Source organism: Oryctolagus cuniculus, chromosome 21 (genome assembly GCF_051225735.1).
Source record: "Oryctolagus cuniculus isolate XC-2025 breed Fujian yellow rabbit chromosome 21, ASM5122573v1, whole genome shotgun sequence".
Lineage (NCBI taxonomy): Eukaryota > Metazoa > Chordata > Mammalia > Lagomorpha > Leporidae > Oryctolagus > Oryctolagus cuniculus.
The window spans coordinates 10,852,121-10,868,526 of record NC_142887.1 but is presented as its reverse complement, the minus strand read 5'-3'; the positions used below and the strand labels follow the sequence as shown (position 1 = coordinate 10,868,526).

The 16,406-nt window shown below is 52.9% G+C and overlaps 1 protein-coding gene across 30 annotated transcripts in view; it reads right to left on the bottom strand.

The window, feature by feature from the left end:
- The window catches only part of CLIP1 (CAP-Gly domain containing linker protein 1), a 133,804-nt gene that overhangs the window by 63,765 nt on the left and 53,633 nt on the right, over positions 1–16,406 (bottom strand). For 18 of the 30 annotated variants that reach the window (XR_016227095.1, XM_070066144.2, XM_089323048.1 and 15 more), the window contains exons 4-9: positions 14,332–14,456; positions 11,745–11,967; positions 5,945–6,142; positions 5,325–5,428; positions 3,528–3,588; positions 2,366–2,398 (exon numbers count right to left, since the gene is read on the bottom strand). Coding sequence is in view for 28 of the 30 variants with exons in the window: in XM_070066144.2 (XP_069922245.2) it covers positions 2,366–2,398; positions 3,528–3,588; positions 5,325–5,428; positions 5,945–6,142; positions 11,745–11,967; positions 14,332–14,456 (744 nt within the window). In the remaining 2 variants the exon portion in view is untranslated. The remainder of the gene's footprint in view (positions 1–2,365; positions 2,399–3,527; positions 3,589–5,324; positions 5,429–5,944; positions 6,143–11,744; positions 11,968–14,331; positions 14,457–16,406) is intronic. The other 12 variants (XR_016227096.1, XM_070066145.2, XM_089323054.1 and 9 more) reach the window with 1 other exon arrangement.

Below are 16,406 nucleotides of genomic sequence, written 5' to 3'. Positions count from 1 at the left end.
AAGGTGGGAAATGGGGGCCGGCGCTGTGGCACTGTGGGGTAAAGCCCCGGCCTGCAGCGTCAGCAGCCCATATGGGTGCTGCTGATTCCAGTCCTGGCTGCCCCACTTCCGACCCAGCTCTCTGCTTCGGCCTGGGAAGGCAGCAGAAGGCCCAAGTGTTTGAGCTCCCGCACCCACGTGGAAGACCCGGAAGAGGCTCCTGGCTCCTTGCTTCGGATCAGTTCAGCTCTGGCCATTGGAGCTATTTGGGGAGTGAACCAGCGGACGGAAGACCTTTCTCTCTCTCTGGCTCTACCTCTCTCTGCAACTATGTCTTTCAAATAAATAAAATAAATCTTAAAAAAAAAAAAAAGAAAAGAAAAGAAAGGTGGGAAATGGTGACTCAGCACAAAAAGCGCTGTTAGGTCCTGACGTGGTCTCACTGGTGCTGTGTGCTCCCCTCCGCTGTGCAGACATGACTTGATGGAGAACAGGGGAGGCCGGCTCCTTCTAACAGGACCAAGCGCAGCAGCGGAACTGCAACCTTCAATGGTCTGTGCCTCTTTCCCCACCCAACAGGTTAGCACAGTGAGCAGCTGGCAAAACCTAAGGTGGAGCTGCTCTTGGTAGCTGTGGGTCCCTCGTAAAAACTGAGTATCTCAGGGCCGGTGCTGTGGCGTAGCGGGTAGAGCCGCCACCTGCAATCCCAGCATCCCACATGGGCGCCGGTTCGACTCCCGGCTGCTCCACTTCCTATCCAGCTCTCTGCTGTGGCCTGGGAAAGCAGAAGAAGACGACCCAAGTCCTTAGGCCCCTGCACCCGCGTGGGAGACCCAGAAGAAGCTCCTGGCTCCTGGCTTCGGATCGGCCCAGCTCTGGCCATTGCGGCCAATTGGGGAGTGAACCAGGGGACAGAAGACCTCTCTCTCTCTTTCTCTCTGTCTCTCCTTCTCTGTGTAACTCTGCCTTTCAAGTAAAATAAATAAATCTTAAAAAAAATTGAGTATCTTGTGGTTCTCACTGGACCATTACAGACAATGTAAAGATGATAAAGTTGACACAAAGTAGTGCAGAGCTCAAGTAGAAGGTGGGGCAAGACACAACCACCTTCACTCCCCCCAGGGCCTCCTGGGGCCCCTGGTGCATTCAAGAGGTCACTTTTATATATAAACCATCACCGGATACTTACAAATGAACACAAAATAAAAATTTTTTTAAGTTTTTTTTTTTTCAGCTTTTTAAACTCCAGGAAAATAATGAAATAAAATCCAAACCTAATTGTCTGGATAGTCCCTTTGGCCTTCAATTTACCGATTTCCAGGAAAAGAATCACTCCAGATCTGCATCCTCCGGGTCCCAGCCTCGGGAAGTGAAACCAGCAGGAAAAAGCAAAAGGCGACTGCACACCCTCCCTCTCCGCTGAGCTGGGCGTCCTCCGGGCAGAGGTCACTACTCCCAGGTTAAAAACCCAACCCCGGGCGGGCGCAGCAAGGCCTCCTGCGGCGGGCCCGCCCTCCTCTGCACACTGTCCCTTTCTTAGAATACGGCACAGAGTATCCCAAGACGGGGGTCGAAAGGAAAGCGAAGGCTTTGCGGGAAGCGCGCGGGGAGGCGGGAGGGAGGTCCCATGCAGAGTGACACCGCCAGCCAGCCTGGTGCGGGGGCAGCGGAGAGACCCAGACCACTGCAGCAGCTGCGCAGGAAGGAGCCCTTCAGGAGGCCGCTGGAGAAGCCCGGCCTTGAGCTGTCCACTACAGCTGCCAGGAGGCGGGGCCGAGACAAGTCGCCCCTCGCTCTAGTGTCGTCCCCTGGTGGCGGCCACTGGGAAAACCCCTCATCTGTAACTAGACTCTCAAAACACACGGGTGCACTGGTGTGCAGCTGGGTCCCACGGACAGGGCAGCCCTGGAGCAGCCACCGCGGGTGCACGCACTGGCGCGCACCGGCCAGCAGGGGGCGCGCGCGACTGCCGGGTTCTCCCGCTTGGGAAGCTTCGCCCCGGGGTTCCCGCTATGCCGGCACCTTGGTGTTTCCGGCTACAGTCAGCTGCCTGCGCTTTGGGGAAATTCCATCAAAATTAGAAGACACTGAACTGGGGGAAGGCAGCCGGGACCCCAGATTGTTTAAGGTGGGTATTTTTTTTTTTTTGTAAGATTCCTTAAAAGCAAACATTTGCCTATTTGTTCATTAAACAAATGAATTTACAAAGCCTCGTCATTAGATACAGTTTCTTCAGGGAACTAATGTAATTGCTCGGAAAGCCACATGCACAAAAATATTAAGGTCAGAGTATGCAGTTAGTGTTTGAGTGTATCAATAAGCGTTTTAATCTGTAATCAATCTGTGTTAACAAGGGAAATATCCACACAGTTAAGTGCCCTCTTACATTCTCAGGATCTTCAGAAATCTGGCTCTTTTGCTATCAGTAAAAAAATAAAAAAAAATTAACGACAAAAAAGAAATTCAGCTAACGTCCCAAAATGTGTTAGGGCTTCAGGATCACTTTATTTGATTAATTTGAGGTGAGTGTATCAGACAGACTACGCTAGCCCAGCGCTGATGTACTCGGCCCTTCCTACAATGCCACAGCCGTGTTTCACACGAATTAGATGATGACATGGAGCTTCTATGGAGGCTCCGCGTGTTTTTAAATGGATGAGAACAACACAAAAGCCAACTAAAGGAAAGTGACTGGTTATGAAATGAGTGGAGGGGACACCTGTTAAACCGCTAGTGAACCATTGACCTCTGGGCGCTACGTGACTAGAGCCTACACTCTCTGTCGACTGAAGATTTCCAAAGAAATCAGAGTTCCGTTTGCAAAGATGGTGCAAGCGGCTGACAGACCCCAAAATCATAGTAGTAGCAAAAACGTATATTCATTCTGAGAACTGCACAGACTGCAATTTTCACTAAAATATTAAAGAACAAAAAAAATCTGCAAAATTTGAAAAAGCTACACTGTAGATCCAGCAGTGGTATTTAATACAAACACTAACGTGTTTAAGGAAAACCTTTTCTAAAACATGAAGAGGCCATGGACGTAAACAGAAGCTGAAATGTAAACTGCTCTTGTCTGTTAGGCTGGCACTTACTGTTTGTAGAAAATGACCCACTAGAACATTCGTTTATCCCTCTACAGGGTTATAAAGGATCAGCCCTGCCAGCCCGACGAGCTACCTGAGATGAAGCCAAGGGCTTTGTTCTGCAGGATGGTGGTGCGGAATGTCCTCGAAGCTGCCACTTCTCACCATCAGAGAACCACAGCCTCCCTGGGGCTGCGTAACTGCACACGCACTGCCAGATCTATGACTTGACTGACTTCGATTCATGGTTTTGAATTCAGTGATGAAAAAAGAGTAGCAAACACTGGACCCCGCCACAGGCACAGGACACCAGAGCCACAGAGCTGCCAGAGGGGGCCGGGGCTCCTGCCACTCCCGTGGCTGGCTGTTCTGGCCACACCTGTGGGCGGGCACATGACGTCACCCGCGTTTCCCAGCACGGGAACCCACAGGAGCTTGAAGAGGGCTGGAGGAGGGGTTTACCTCGAGATCGCCTTTGGTAATCGATTCTTCTTCAACCCGGAACTGCAGGTCCTCAACCTTCCTGTGGAACAAACCCAAACCGGGCGCTCAGCAGGGAGCTAGACGAAGGCCTCACGCCCACCCCCGGCCCTAAAACAGAGCAGCAACACGCTGGCGCGCTCGGCAAGTGCTGGTGGGAAGAGATGCCTGTGGGCGCAGACCGGCATCGGCAAGCCTCTGCTCTGGGTCTGGAAGTCCCCTGATCACAAACCCAGACAAGACGAGCCGAAAAGGACACGTCTGACCACTCAGGTGGAAAATGGGCTTGCAGGAGCGCGGCTCAGCGGGGGTCTCAGAGTGAGGCTGGCGGGGTCCACGTGCAGCAAGCCCCAGCCCCAGAGCCCCCAGGACCACACCAGCACCTGCTCCAAGGCTCAGGGTGAGGCTGGCGGGCTCCACGTGCAGCAAGCCCCAGCCCCAGAGCCCCCAGGGCCACACCAGCACCTGCTCCAAGGCTCAGGGTGAGGCTGGCGGGCTCCACGTGCAGCAAGCCCCAGCCCCAGAGCCCCCAGGGCCACACCAGCACCTGCTCCAAGTCTCAGGGTGAGGCTGGCGGGCTCCACGTGCAGCAAGCCCCAGCCCCAGAGCCCCCAGGGCCACACCAGCACCTGCTCCAAGTCTGAGCTTGAACGATTTAGGGGGGAACCAATCAGGGATCCTGTTTCTTTGACTCTGAAATTCACATTTGAGAATCTCTGATACTGGGTTTGGGTTTTATGGATGCCATCACAAAATTAGTGAAATAGAAGGATATTCTGGCTGGTGCCACGGCTCACTAGGCTAATCCTCCGCCTTGCGGCGCTGGCACACCGAGTTCTAGTCCCGGTTGGGGTGCCAGATTCTGTCCCGGTTGCCCCTCTTCCAGGCCAGCTCTCTGCTGTGACCAGGGAGTGCAGTGGAGGATGGCCCAATATTAGCACCAGTTCGAGTTCAGGCTGCCCTACTTCTGACCTAGCTCCCTTCTAATGCACCTGGGAAGGCAGTGGAAGACGACCCAAGTATTTGGGCCCCTGATACCCATGCCAGAGACCTGGATGGAGTTTGAGGAGTGAGCCAGTGGACAGAAGATATCTCTCTCTCTCCATGTCTCTATGTAACTCTGCCTTTCAGATATACAAGTAAATCTTTTTTGTTTTTTAAAGATTTTATTTATTTATTTGAGAGGCAGAGTTACAGAGAGAGGGGAGGCAGAGAGAGAGAGAGGTCTCCCACCCGCTGGTTCACTCCCCAGATGGCCGCAACAACCAGAGCTGTGCTGATCCGAAGCTGGGAGGCAGGAGCTTCTTCCCAGTCTCCCATGTGGGTGCAGGGCCCAAGGACTTGGACCACCTTCTACTGCTTTCCCAGGCCACAGCAGAACTGGACTGGAAAAGGAGCAGCCGGGACTAGAACTGGCACCCAACGGGATGCTGGCACTGCAGGCAGAGGAGTAACCTCCTGCGCCATAGCGCCAGCCCCCTGGAGACCCCACATCCTGTATCAGAGGGCCGGGGTGGGGAGGCCAGCTCTGCTTCTCCCTGCAGCTTCCTGCTAACATCCACCCCGGAGGCAGGCGTGACAGCTGAAGGAGCTGGGCCCTTGGCACCCACGTGGGAGACTCAGGTGGAGTTCTCCTCGCTCCTGGCTCTGTCCTGGCCCAGCCCCCGGCTGCTGCGGGCATTTGGGAGTGAATCAGGAGAAGGGAAACAGCGGGAGCTGTTCAGTAAGGCTGAAGAGGAAGGAACAGGTCGGCCTTGCACCAGGGACAGCCTGCATCACCTCTTCTCCTCTTCTAGCTGGTTCAGAAGCTCCACCTTCTCCCTGTCAGCCGCCTCCACCATCGTTCGCAGCTGGTCCATCTTGGCCTCCAATTCCAGGACATGCTGGGGGAGCAAGGATGTCAGTGAGTGGCTGCTTTCTGACCCACACGCAGGCCCAAGAGTACCTCCAAGGAGCTACAGGTGCGTGCTACCGGGGTGGGGCACTGCTCTAAAATCCTTTCTACCTACAGGTTATTCTCGGCGGCTTTCCTGGAAGCAAGATGACGAAAAACCACACCACTGAAGCCATCGAGGGCAGTGTGGAAACAACTCTCACCTTCTCTGCAGGTGAAACACACACGACAAATAACCTGCACCCAGGAGCCCAGTGAACCAGCTGGCCTGACACGGACAGGCCCGAGACCCGGCCCTCAGCATCCAGAGACTGGGGTGGGGTCGAACAGAACGAAACTTCATCTTTGTGACCTGGCACCCAGGTCCCAGCTTTCAAACAAGCCCAGCCAAGACGTCTACACCCATTTCCTGCGCGTGGCTCCGAGAGCCAGGGATGCCTTCGGCCTCCTCACTCCACCTAGACACCGTCACCATCTCCGCACCGAGGTCGGCGCCAGACTTCACCTGGTCGTGGCCATCCCGGGCCAGGGCTAGCTCCTGCTCTATCTCCCCCACGTGGCTCGTGGCCTTGGCCACCTCCGCCCTCTCCAGGTCCCGTTCGGCCAGCAGCTGCTCAATGTGCTGCTGCTTCTCCTTCAGGGCCTCCTGGAGGGCAGTGGTGCCGGAGATCTTCCTGGCGTACCGGGAGGAGGTCTCGGTCAGCTGCAAGGCAAAGTCAGAGACGTGAAGAGCAACGGCGCTACCGGGGGTACAGCATGCACGGCAGCAGGCCCTCGGCGAAGCACGGACACGTCTGGCTCGCGGGCCACCGGCGACCAGAAACGGCTTCTGAGCAAGCAAACGAGACAGCGCGCGCCCCTGTCTGCAAACTTCACAAGGAACACACCAGTGTCAAGAGCTCACGCAACCTTCAGGAAAGTGATCGCAAGGGCAACAAGTGGCTTAAATCGCAGCTGCCCTGAGCGCAGGTGTCAAGGCCTTGGAGGAATCAAGAAAAAGTCCACAGGACCCCCTGAAGAATTTCCTCTATTTCACTCTACTTCCGCCTGAGGTTGAGTTCTCCTCCATCTTTTGACTTGAGGCTGACGCTTTTCTAAGCTTCTCAACACCAGTCAGTAACAGAGAGATCACCTTTGGGGTCACAGATCTTCTTCGACTGGTTTATTGGTTGGATCGTTAGGTTAGCACTGTCTTCACCTTCCTCTCAAAGGGAAAGCCCTGGGAGAACTCAGCCAGGAACGCAGCCCTTGGGACTTGAACCTCAATCACCAGAGAGACTCACAAGAGTAAGGGGGAAACTCTGCCTTCCAAAGCCTGAGCGGGTGAGTGAGCATGCGTGTGAACACGTGTGGCAGGTCTGCACACCAGAGAAAGGAAGGGAAAGGAGACAGGGAGAGGGAGAAGAAGGGAAAGAGAAGCTTGTGAAGAAGTAGGGAAGGAAGAGGGCACAGAGAGAGAAGACAGGGGAGGGGGGAGAGGCGGGCGGGGCCTGGGTACCGAGAGGGATGTCTCAGCACCGCCGTCCACTCATCGCTGCTTCACAGCCCCCTCCCTGCGGCTCGAGGCCGAGGAACACTCCGTGGAAACCCCAAGAGGGCAACTTCTGAGGGTCGGCAGGGCACCGGGAAGGTGAACAGTCTTCTTCCCGGCTGGGCTCAGAGGCTGGCGGGTGGTCAGGAAACGGCCTCTTCCTGGGCAAGCACTGGACCACGGCCATGCGCTTAGTGCCTGCTGGCTCCAGCTCAGCTCCGCCTCTCTTTCACCTCCCACGGTCAAAGCCTCCCTCATCATCTGGACGCTCTCCTCTTAACACCCTTGTCACAGGACGCGGACGGACAGTCATGATCTTCCATCCATCAGTACCTGCTATCTGATAGCCACGAGAGTAAAAGGTTCCAACCCAAACCAAACTGCCCTCTCACGTGTCGTTTAGTGAACATTTTTTTCCATTTAGTGTATTATTTATTGAAAGGCAGAGGGTGGGGGAATAGAGAGATAGAAATACAGAGCTTCCATCCCCTTGTTCATTCCCAAAATGCTCACAATAGGCAGGACTGGCCCAAGTGGAAGCCAGGAGGCTGGAACTCCATCTGGGCCTCCCACCTGGGTGGAGGGAACCAAGTGCTTGAAAGATCACTTGCTGCCACCTCCCAGGTGCATTAGTAGGAAGCTGGACTGGAAGCAGAGGAGCCAGGACTTGAACCAGCACTCTGACATGGAATGTGGGTATCCCAAGTAGTGGCTTAACCCCCTGCACCACAACACCTGTCCCTAGTGAAACTTCCTGAAATACTTAAACATATTGGAAAGAAATTCCTACTCTCTGCTTTAACCATTTGACCCTGATTTTCCAATTTCATTATATAGTTAAATTGTACTTCCTCCTACTCACACTCCTTCCTGAACACATGAACAAAAAGTTCTCAAACCACAGAGCCAGTGTTGTGGGGTAGCAAGTCAGACCGTCACATTTGCATACAGCATCCCATAAGGACACTAGCTGTCCTGTATTGCTGATTCTGATCCACCCCCTTGCTAACGGCCTGGGAAACAGTGGAAGACGGCTCCATCATTTGCACCCCTGCCACCCACGTGGGACACCTAGGTGAAGTCCCTGGATCATGGCTTCGGCCTGGCTTAGCCCTGGCCATTGCTGGCCATCTGGGGAGTGAACCAGTGGTTGGATGATCTCTCTGTCTCTCCCTCTCTCCCTCTGTAACTTTGATTTTTCAAAAAAATAAATAAATCTTAGAAGAAATAAAAAAGGTCCCCAGCTAGCAGAGATGCCCCAGGGCACCAGGGCAAACTCACAGGGAAATGAGTGGTGTTTTCAACTTGCAAGGGGGGGCGGGCATTTGACTATGCAGCTCAGTCAGTCCCTGGTTGGGAATACAACAGTGTGCTGGGTGCAGTCCTGTCCACTCCTGATCCTGGGGTTCCTCCTAATGCGCCTAGGAGGTGATGGCTCAAACGGGTTCCTGATGTCCACATGGAGTCCTGGCAATCACTGGGGAGTGAACCAGCCAACAGTAGAACTCTTTCTCTCTCTCTCTGTCTCTCCCTTTTTCTCTCCCTCTCAAATAACTAATAAATAAATAACTTTAAAATAAATGAAATAGGGGGCCAGCGCTGTGGCGCAATGGGTTAACACCATGGCCTGAAGCACCGGCATCCCATATGGGCACCGGTTCGAGACCCGGCTGCTCCACTTCCTGTCCAGCTCTCTGCTATGGTCCAGGATAGCAGTAGAAGATGGCCCAAGTCCTTGGGCTTCTGCACCCACGTGGGAGACCCGGAAGAAGCTCCTGGCTCCTGGCTTCGGATTTGCACAGCTCCAGCTGTTGTAGCCAATTGGGGAGTGAACCATTGGATGGAAGACCTCTCTCTCTCTCTCTGCCTCTCCTCTCTCTGTGTAACTCTTTCAAATAAATAAATAAATAAATCTTTTAGAAAAAAATGAAATAAAATTTCCAGGACACACAACATCTGTGGGACACCACAAAAGCCACTGTCTCAAGACAACTCAGTTTCGGCGTTGGATCGCACCACGCTCCCTTCTGCGACATCTGTCTTTGCAGGGCTGGGTTTTGCCTACTGTCACAACAAAAAGTGGGCCAGCGCCGTGGCTCATTTGGTTAATCCTCTACCTGCGGCTCCGGCATCCCATATGGAGGCCAGGTTCTAGTCCCAGTTGCCCCTCTTCCAGTCCAGCTCTCTGCTGTAGCCTGGGAAGGCAGTGGAGGATGGCCCAAGTGCTTGGGCCCTGCACCCACATGGGAGACCAGGAGGAAGCACCTGGCTCCCGGCTTCGGATCAGCGCAGCGCCGGCCGTAGAGGCCATTTGGGGGGTGAACCAACGGAAGGAAGACCTTTCTCTCTGTCTCTCTCTCTCACTGTCTATATCTCTTCCTGTCAAATAAATAAATAAATAAATAAAGCAAGAGCTGTGTGAAAAGCAGCACAGCACAGGCAATGAGGGTGGACAAGGTGGACAGAGCCCAGCTGCTCACACACCACGACAGGAAGTCACTGTGGTTACGGAGAACGGGGAACAAAGGAGGCTTCTTTCAATTTCTTTGTTTTCTAGGACAGAAATATGTTGACAGCAATAATATTGAAATCACATTTTCAATTATTCTATATCCTTGTCATTTTTTTTTTTTTTTTTTTTTGACAGGCAGAATGGACAGTGAGAGAGAGAGAGAGAGAGAGACAGAGAGAAAGGTTTTCCTTTGCCGTTGGTTCACCCTCCAATGGTCGCCACGGCCGGTGCACTGCGGCCAGCGCATCGCACTGATCTGAAGGCAGGAGCCAGGTGCTTCTCCTGGTCTCCCATGTGGGTGCAGGGCCCAAGCACTTGGGCCATCCTCCACTGTCTTCCCGGGCCACAGCAGAGAGCTGGACTGGAAGAGGGGCAACTGGGACAGAATCCGGCGCCCTGGCCAGGACTAGAACCCGGTGTGCCGGCGCCGCAAGGCAGAGGATTAGCCTAGTGAGCCGCGGCACCGGCGTCATATTCTCTTATGGTCTCTTCTTGATTTAGAAACTACATTAAAGGAGCTGGCGCTGTGGCGTAGCAGGTTAAGCCTCTGCCTGCAGTACTGGCATCCCACCTGGGCACCGGTTCAAGCCTTGGCTGCTCCACTTCTGATCCAGCTCCCTGCTAGTGAGACTGGGAAAGCAGCAGAAGACCAAGTCCTAGATTCCCTGTACCACTTGGGAGACCAGGAAGAAGCTCCTGGCTCCTGGCTCCACTTGTCACAGCCCTGGCATTGCAGCCATCTGGGGAGTGAACCAGCAGATTGAGTATCTCTTCCCTCTCTCTCTGTAATTCTCCCTTTCAAATAAGCAGAAAATAAATCTAAATCTAAAAAAAAAAAAAAAAAAACAAGGATGCAGGGGCGGGTGCTGTGGCATAGTGGCTTAAAGCCATGGCTTGAAGAACTGGCATCCCATATGGGTGCCAGTTCTAGCCCTGGCTGCTCCTCTTCCTTTTTTTTTTATTTTATTTTATTTTTAGATTCATGCTCCTCTTCTGATCCAGCTCTCTGCTATGGCTTGGGAAAGCAGTAGAAGATGGCCCAAGTCCTTGGGCCCCTGCACCCACGTGGGAGACCTGGAAGAAGCTCCTGGCTCCTGGCTTCAGATCAGCGCAGCTCCAGCCATCGTGGCATTTGGGAAGTGAACCAGCGGATGGAAGACGTGTCCATCTGTCTGTCTGTCTGTCTCTCTCTCTCTCTCTCTCTCTATATATATATATATACCTCTTTGTAATTCTGTCTTTCAAATCAGTAAAAATAAATTGCCAACTGCAGAGTCTCACAAGCTGCAGGAGGAAAGCCCCACTGGCTGGCAGGGCACACAACCCCCACTGAGGCCCCCCTCCTTTCCCTACCCAACAGCAGCGGAAGGGACGGCACAGAGTGCTCAGGGCCCCGCCACCCTGCTGCTCGACCACACCCCCGGCGGGTCCGGCTCCCACCTGCACTTCACTATCCTGAAGCTGAGGCCCTGAATCTAGCCTGGGCCGGAGCCTCCTGCTGTAATTCCAACAACAGTCAACAACATTCACATTGCTTCAAGTAAAATAAGCTTAAGGACGGGATGAGGTAATAACAGTCAGTGCTTCTGACACTAAGAAAATACCGTGTTAACAGAGAACGAGGCACTATTTTACTTTAATTCTGATGACTCTACTTCCGCTGCTCTAAATGGGAAGGCGGGAGAGGGAAAAGGAGGAGAGGTAAGGAGAAGAGGAAACAAACAGGACAGGGCTTTCCCCCGCACCCGTTCAGGTTCCAGGACCTTCTGTGTCCTCGGGCCACATCAGGAACACGCCACACACACACACTATTTTCTGTTAGGCTGTATTAACATAACACTAAACTTCTAAGAACATGATTGTTTTCAAAGTATTTTAGTTCCTAAAACTGTTTGAAGTTTAAACGGAAAAAGACCTATGTACCTGAGGAAAAGATCCCTCCAATTTTCCTGACATTTCTGGCCTCAAGTAATTTCAGGTCAAAGAAATCACCCCAAAACGTTAGGCTGAGCAGTACTTATTACAGTCAGCAAAAGCTGGTGCATTTGTAAGCCTTTTTCAATTTGGAGAGAGCCAAGAACAGCACTTTCCTGTTTTAAAAAATCGCATTCCTGCTGGAGTTCCGCTCCTCAAGACTTACTTGCAAGGATTTTCACAGCAAGCTACAGGCAGCAAGCAGCACAAGGACAGGCAAAGCAGGTGCACTGTGCGCGCGCATCTGTCATGCCAGAGAAGCAGGGACAGACTGAGAGGGTGGCTTACTAATCCTGTCCGGCTGGGCTTGCTGCTCACGGACGAGGCCACCGAGCTCATGGAGCTGAGGGAGGAGGCCGAGGGGCTGCGCTTCAGGCTGGCGGGCGTGGTCGCCATCACTCGCCTCACCGCGGCGGCCTTGGCCTTGGCTGGCGTGGTGGAAGGGAAGCCGATCTTGGTCACTTTGTGGACGGGCGCAAACAAGCCGTATTTGGGCTGACACTGAAAGTACCTTTGGGGAACAAGAAGAACAGTGACAAAAAACAACTTAATTATAAGAAATAGCAATTATAACCCAAAGGCTCTCTCGGCTCCTATCTTGTGACTGGACTGCTACAGATTCCCTGCATCGGCACCCGGCATTCGCAAGCACATGAGCCGATAACCCACCAGACAATGCACCAGTGACAGCACGGTACACGGAGGCACGCATCTGCAGCCCAGGTTCCGTGCACAGGGTGTAGCTAACAACTATTCCTGCCCCGTAAACACGCAGCAGAGGAGCTCAGCACGGGAGCCCCGCTCGGTGAAACTGCCAGAAAAAGGAGGAAACCCAACAAGCACCGACCTCTGGCAGATCCACTAAAGCAGAGATAAAGAACTACCAACCAGCAATGCCGGTCAGCTGTTCCTCTCAAGAGTTGCAATGCTTCAATAACAGGAGGGATGGCCGCCAGCGGGGCAACTGTGGTTCACAGTAGCCCCCAGTTAGGAGGGGACAGCAGTTTGTGCAAGGGTATACTGTGAAAAAGCTACGTGTGAATTTCTTTCGCACCAAAATAAACTTGTCTTTGGACTCCCTGGACTTTCTGAAGTGCCCTTGTGTTTGGGAACTTGGAGGCTCCAAACGTAAAGGGATGATAAGGAGATGAAAATGTCAGTCACTGTGACTTGATCACTACATGCTGGTGCAAAAGCCAAAATATCACAGAGTAACCCATAAATATATACACCTGAAGCATGCTAATCAAAAAAGGCGAATAACCCTTGTAAATGTTTTAAAAAGTTTTATTAAAAAAAAAAAAAAAAAGAAGGGGGGGGCCAGCGCCATGGCTCACTTGGTTAATTCTCCGCCTGCGGCGCCAGCATCCCATATGGGCACCAGTTCTAGTCCCGGTTGCTCCTCTTCCAGTCCAGCTCTCTGCTGTGGCTCAGGAGGGCAGTGGAGGATGGCCCAAGTGCTTGGGCCCTGCACCCGCATGGGAGACCAGGAGGAAGCACCTGGCTCCTGGCTTTGGATCAGCCCAGTTCCAGCCGTAGCGGCCATTTGGGGGGTGAACCAATGGAAGGAAGATCTTTCTCTCTGTCTCTCCCTCTCACTGTCTATAACTCTCCCTGTCAAAAAAAAAAAAAAAAAAAAAAAGAAGAAGTATTTTTAAAATTAATTTTAAAAGATTTATTTATTTACCTGGAATTCAGAGTTACAGAGAGGGAGAGATACAGAGAGAGGTCTTCCATCCACTGGTTCAACCCCAAAATGGCCACAATGGCTGGGGTGGTGCCAGGCCAAAGCCAGGAGTCCAGAGTCTCCTCAGGGACTCTTGTGTGGGTACAGAGGCCCAAGCACCCAGGCCGTCCTCTGCTGCCTTCCCAGGCGCATCAGCAGGGAACTGGATTGGAAGTGGAGCAGCCAGGACACAAACGGGCACCCATATGAGATACCAGCAGCACAGGCGGCAGCTTTACCTGCTACGCCACAACACTGGCCCTGAATTAAAAAAAAGAAAGAAACTTATTTATTTAAAATGTAGTGTGACAGAGAGAGAGGGAGAGAACTTCCATCCACTGGTTCACTCCCCAGATGGCCACATTATCTGGGTTTGGGCCAGGCTGAAGCCAGGAGCTCTGAACTCCATCCTGGTCTCCCACATCAGTGCAGGGACCCGAGCGCTTGAGCCATCATATGCTGCTCTTCCAAATGTCTTACCAGGGAGCTGGATCAGAAGTGGAGCAGCCAGGACTCAAAACAGGGCTCATAAAGGATGCCGGTGTCCCAGGTGCCAGCCCAGGCGAGCTTTCTAATCACTGCAGCACCAAGATTCGTATCTGAAGTCACTGGCGTTGTAGTTGGTAGATAGAGCCCATGTGCTCATTATCAATTTGTGTGTGTTTCTAAGTAACATGCTAGCCTACGTTTTCATAACCAAGCCACACATTCATACACTGTCTACCATACTCCTGCTAAGGCATCACGCCGCACACGCATCTCACAAGAAGCGTAGGAAACTCTTTGTATTCCTCAACCCTGGGGGCAGGGGGTCTCCTTGCAGTGGCAGAAGTCTGCTTGCCGGTCTACTCGCTCGCCACAGGGTGCGATTCTCACCAGACAGGGAGGCCGTTTTCCCTAACAAAGCTGCTCCTCACTCCAGCCCCACCCTGGGGAGAACCACCACTACCAAAAGGGAGAGAAGCCAAAAGGCTGCCATGGTATTTCCTCTCTGGTTCGAAAAATAAGCTGCATGCTTGTGTGTACGATATCCACGCAGATGGAGAGAGAGTAGATGGAGGCGATCAGAGAGCAGCTCTCGGGAACGCACACTTCCGTCTCGCCACACACTCGTGAGACCCGCGAGATGCTGTTCAAGCGCCAACTAACCTCGTCCCGGCGACGGCACCATCATTCTTCCCGAGCGGCTCGTCCAGCTCCACGCCACACCACTCCCCCTTGGCAAAGTCGGTCTCCCCAAGAAAGCGCACTACACCAGCCTTGGTGCCTCCAACCTGGAGGAAGAAAAGGTTAGAGTGAAGAGACGAACCCACTTCTTCCACTTGCTCCAGCTGATCACGAAGTACTGTGTCCCAGCACTGAACACTGTGTGCCATCACTGAGTACTGCATCCTCTACATGAGTACTGTGACCACCATGTGAGTTCTGCATCCCATGTGAGCACTCCATCTGACCACTGAGTACTGTGTCCCCTCACCGAGCACTGTGTCCCACCATGTGAGTACTGCGTCCTCCACATGAGTACTGTGACCACCATGTGAGTTCTGCATCCCATCTGAGTACTGCATCTGACCACTGAGTACTGTGTCCCCTCACCAAGCACTGTGTCCCACCATGTGAGTACTGCGTCCTCCACATGAGTACTGTGACCACCATGTGAGTTCTGCATCCCATGTGAGCACTCCATCTGACCACTGAGTACTGTGTCCCCTCACCGAGCACTGTGTCCCACCATGTGAGTACTGTGTCCTCCACATGAGTACTGTGACCACCATGTGAGTTCTGCATCCCATCTGAGTACTGCATCTGACCACTGAGTACTGTGTCCCCTCACCGAGCACTGTGTCCCACCATGTGAGTACTGCGTCTTACCACATGAGTACTGTGTCCACTACTGAGCACTGCGTCTCATCACTGAATACTGCATCCCACCACTGAGTACTGCATCTCATCACTGAGCACTGCATCCCACCACTGAGTATTGCATCTCATCACTGAGTACTGTGTCCCGCCATGTGAGAACTGAGTACTACCATGTGAATACTGTGTCCCACCACTGAGTACTTCATCCCACATGAGTACTACATTTGATCATTGAGTACTGTGTCTCGTCATTGAGCACTGCGTCCCACCAAATGAGTACTGAGTCCTCCACATGAGTACTGTGACCACATGTAAGTACGGCATCCCACAACTGAGTACTGCACCCCATGTGAGTATTGTGTCTGATCACTGAGTACTGTGTCCCATCACTGACCACTGTATCCCATCCAGTGAGTACCGAATAGTACCACGAGTACTGTGTCTCATTGCTGAGCACTACGTCCCATCCATGTACCAAGTCTTACACATGAGAACTGGGTCCACCAATAAGTACTATATCTCACCACTGAGTACTGTGTCCCATGTGAGTACTGCATCTGATCATTGAGTACTGCATGCCATCACTAAGTACCGTATCCCAACACTGAGTACTGCGTCCCATCATTGACTACTGAGTCCCATCACTAAGCACTGCATCACACCACTGAGGACTGCATCCCACCAGAGTACTGAGTGCCAGCACTGAGCACTGTGTCCCATCACATGAATAATGTGTCCCATCACCGAGTACTGTGTCCCACCACTGAGTACTGCATCGCATCACTGAGCACTGCGTCCCACTACACAGGTACTGTGTCCCACCACTCACTGAGTACTGCATCCCATCACTGAGGACTGCGTCCCTCACTGAATATTGTATCCCATCACTGAGTACTGTGTCCTACCACTGAGTACTGCGTCCTCCACTGAGTATTGTGTCCCATCACTGAGCACTGCATCCCACCACACGGGTACTGTGTCCCACCACTGAGTACTGCGTCCCATCACTGAGTACTGTGTCCTCCACTGAGTATTGCGTCCCATCACTGAGTACTGCGTCCCACCACTGAGTACTGCATCCCATCACTGAGTACTGTGTCCTCCACTGAGTACTGCGTCCCATCACTGAGTACTGAGTCCCACCACACGGGTACTGTGTCCCACCACTGAGTACTGCGTCCCATCACTGAGTACTGCATCCCATCACTGAGTACTGAGTCCCACCACACGGGTACTGTGTCCCACCACTGAGTACTGCGTCCCATCACTGAGTACTGAGTCCCACCACACGGGTACTGTGTCCCACCACTGAGTACTGCATCCCATCACTGAGTACTGTGTCCTCCACTGAGTACTGCATC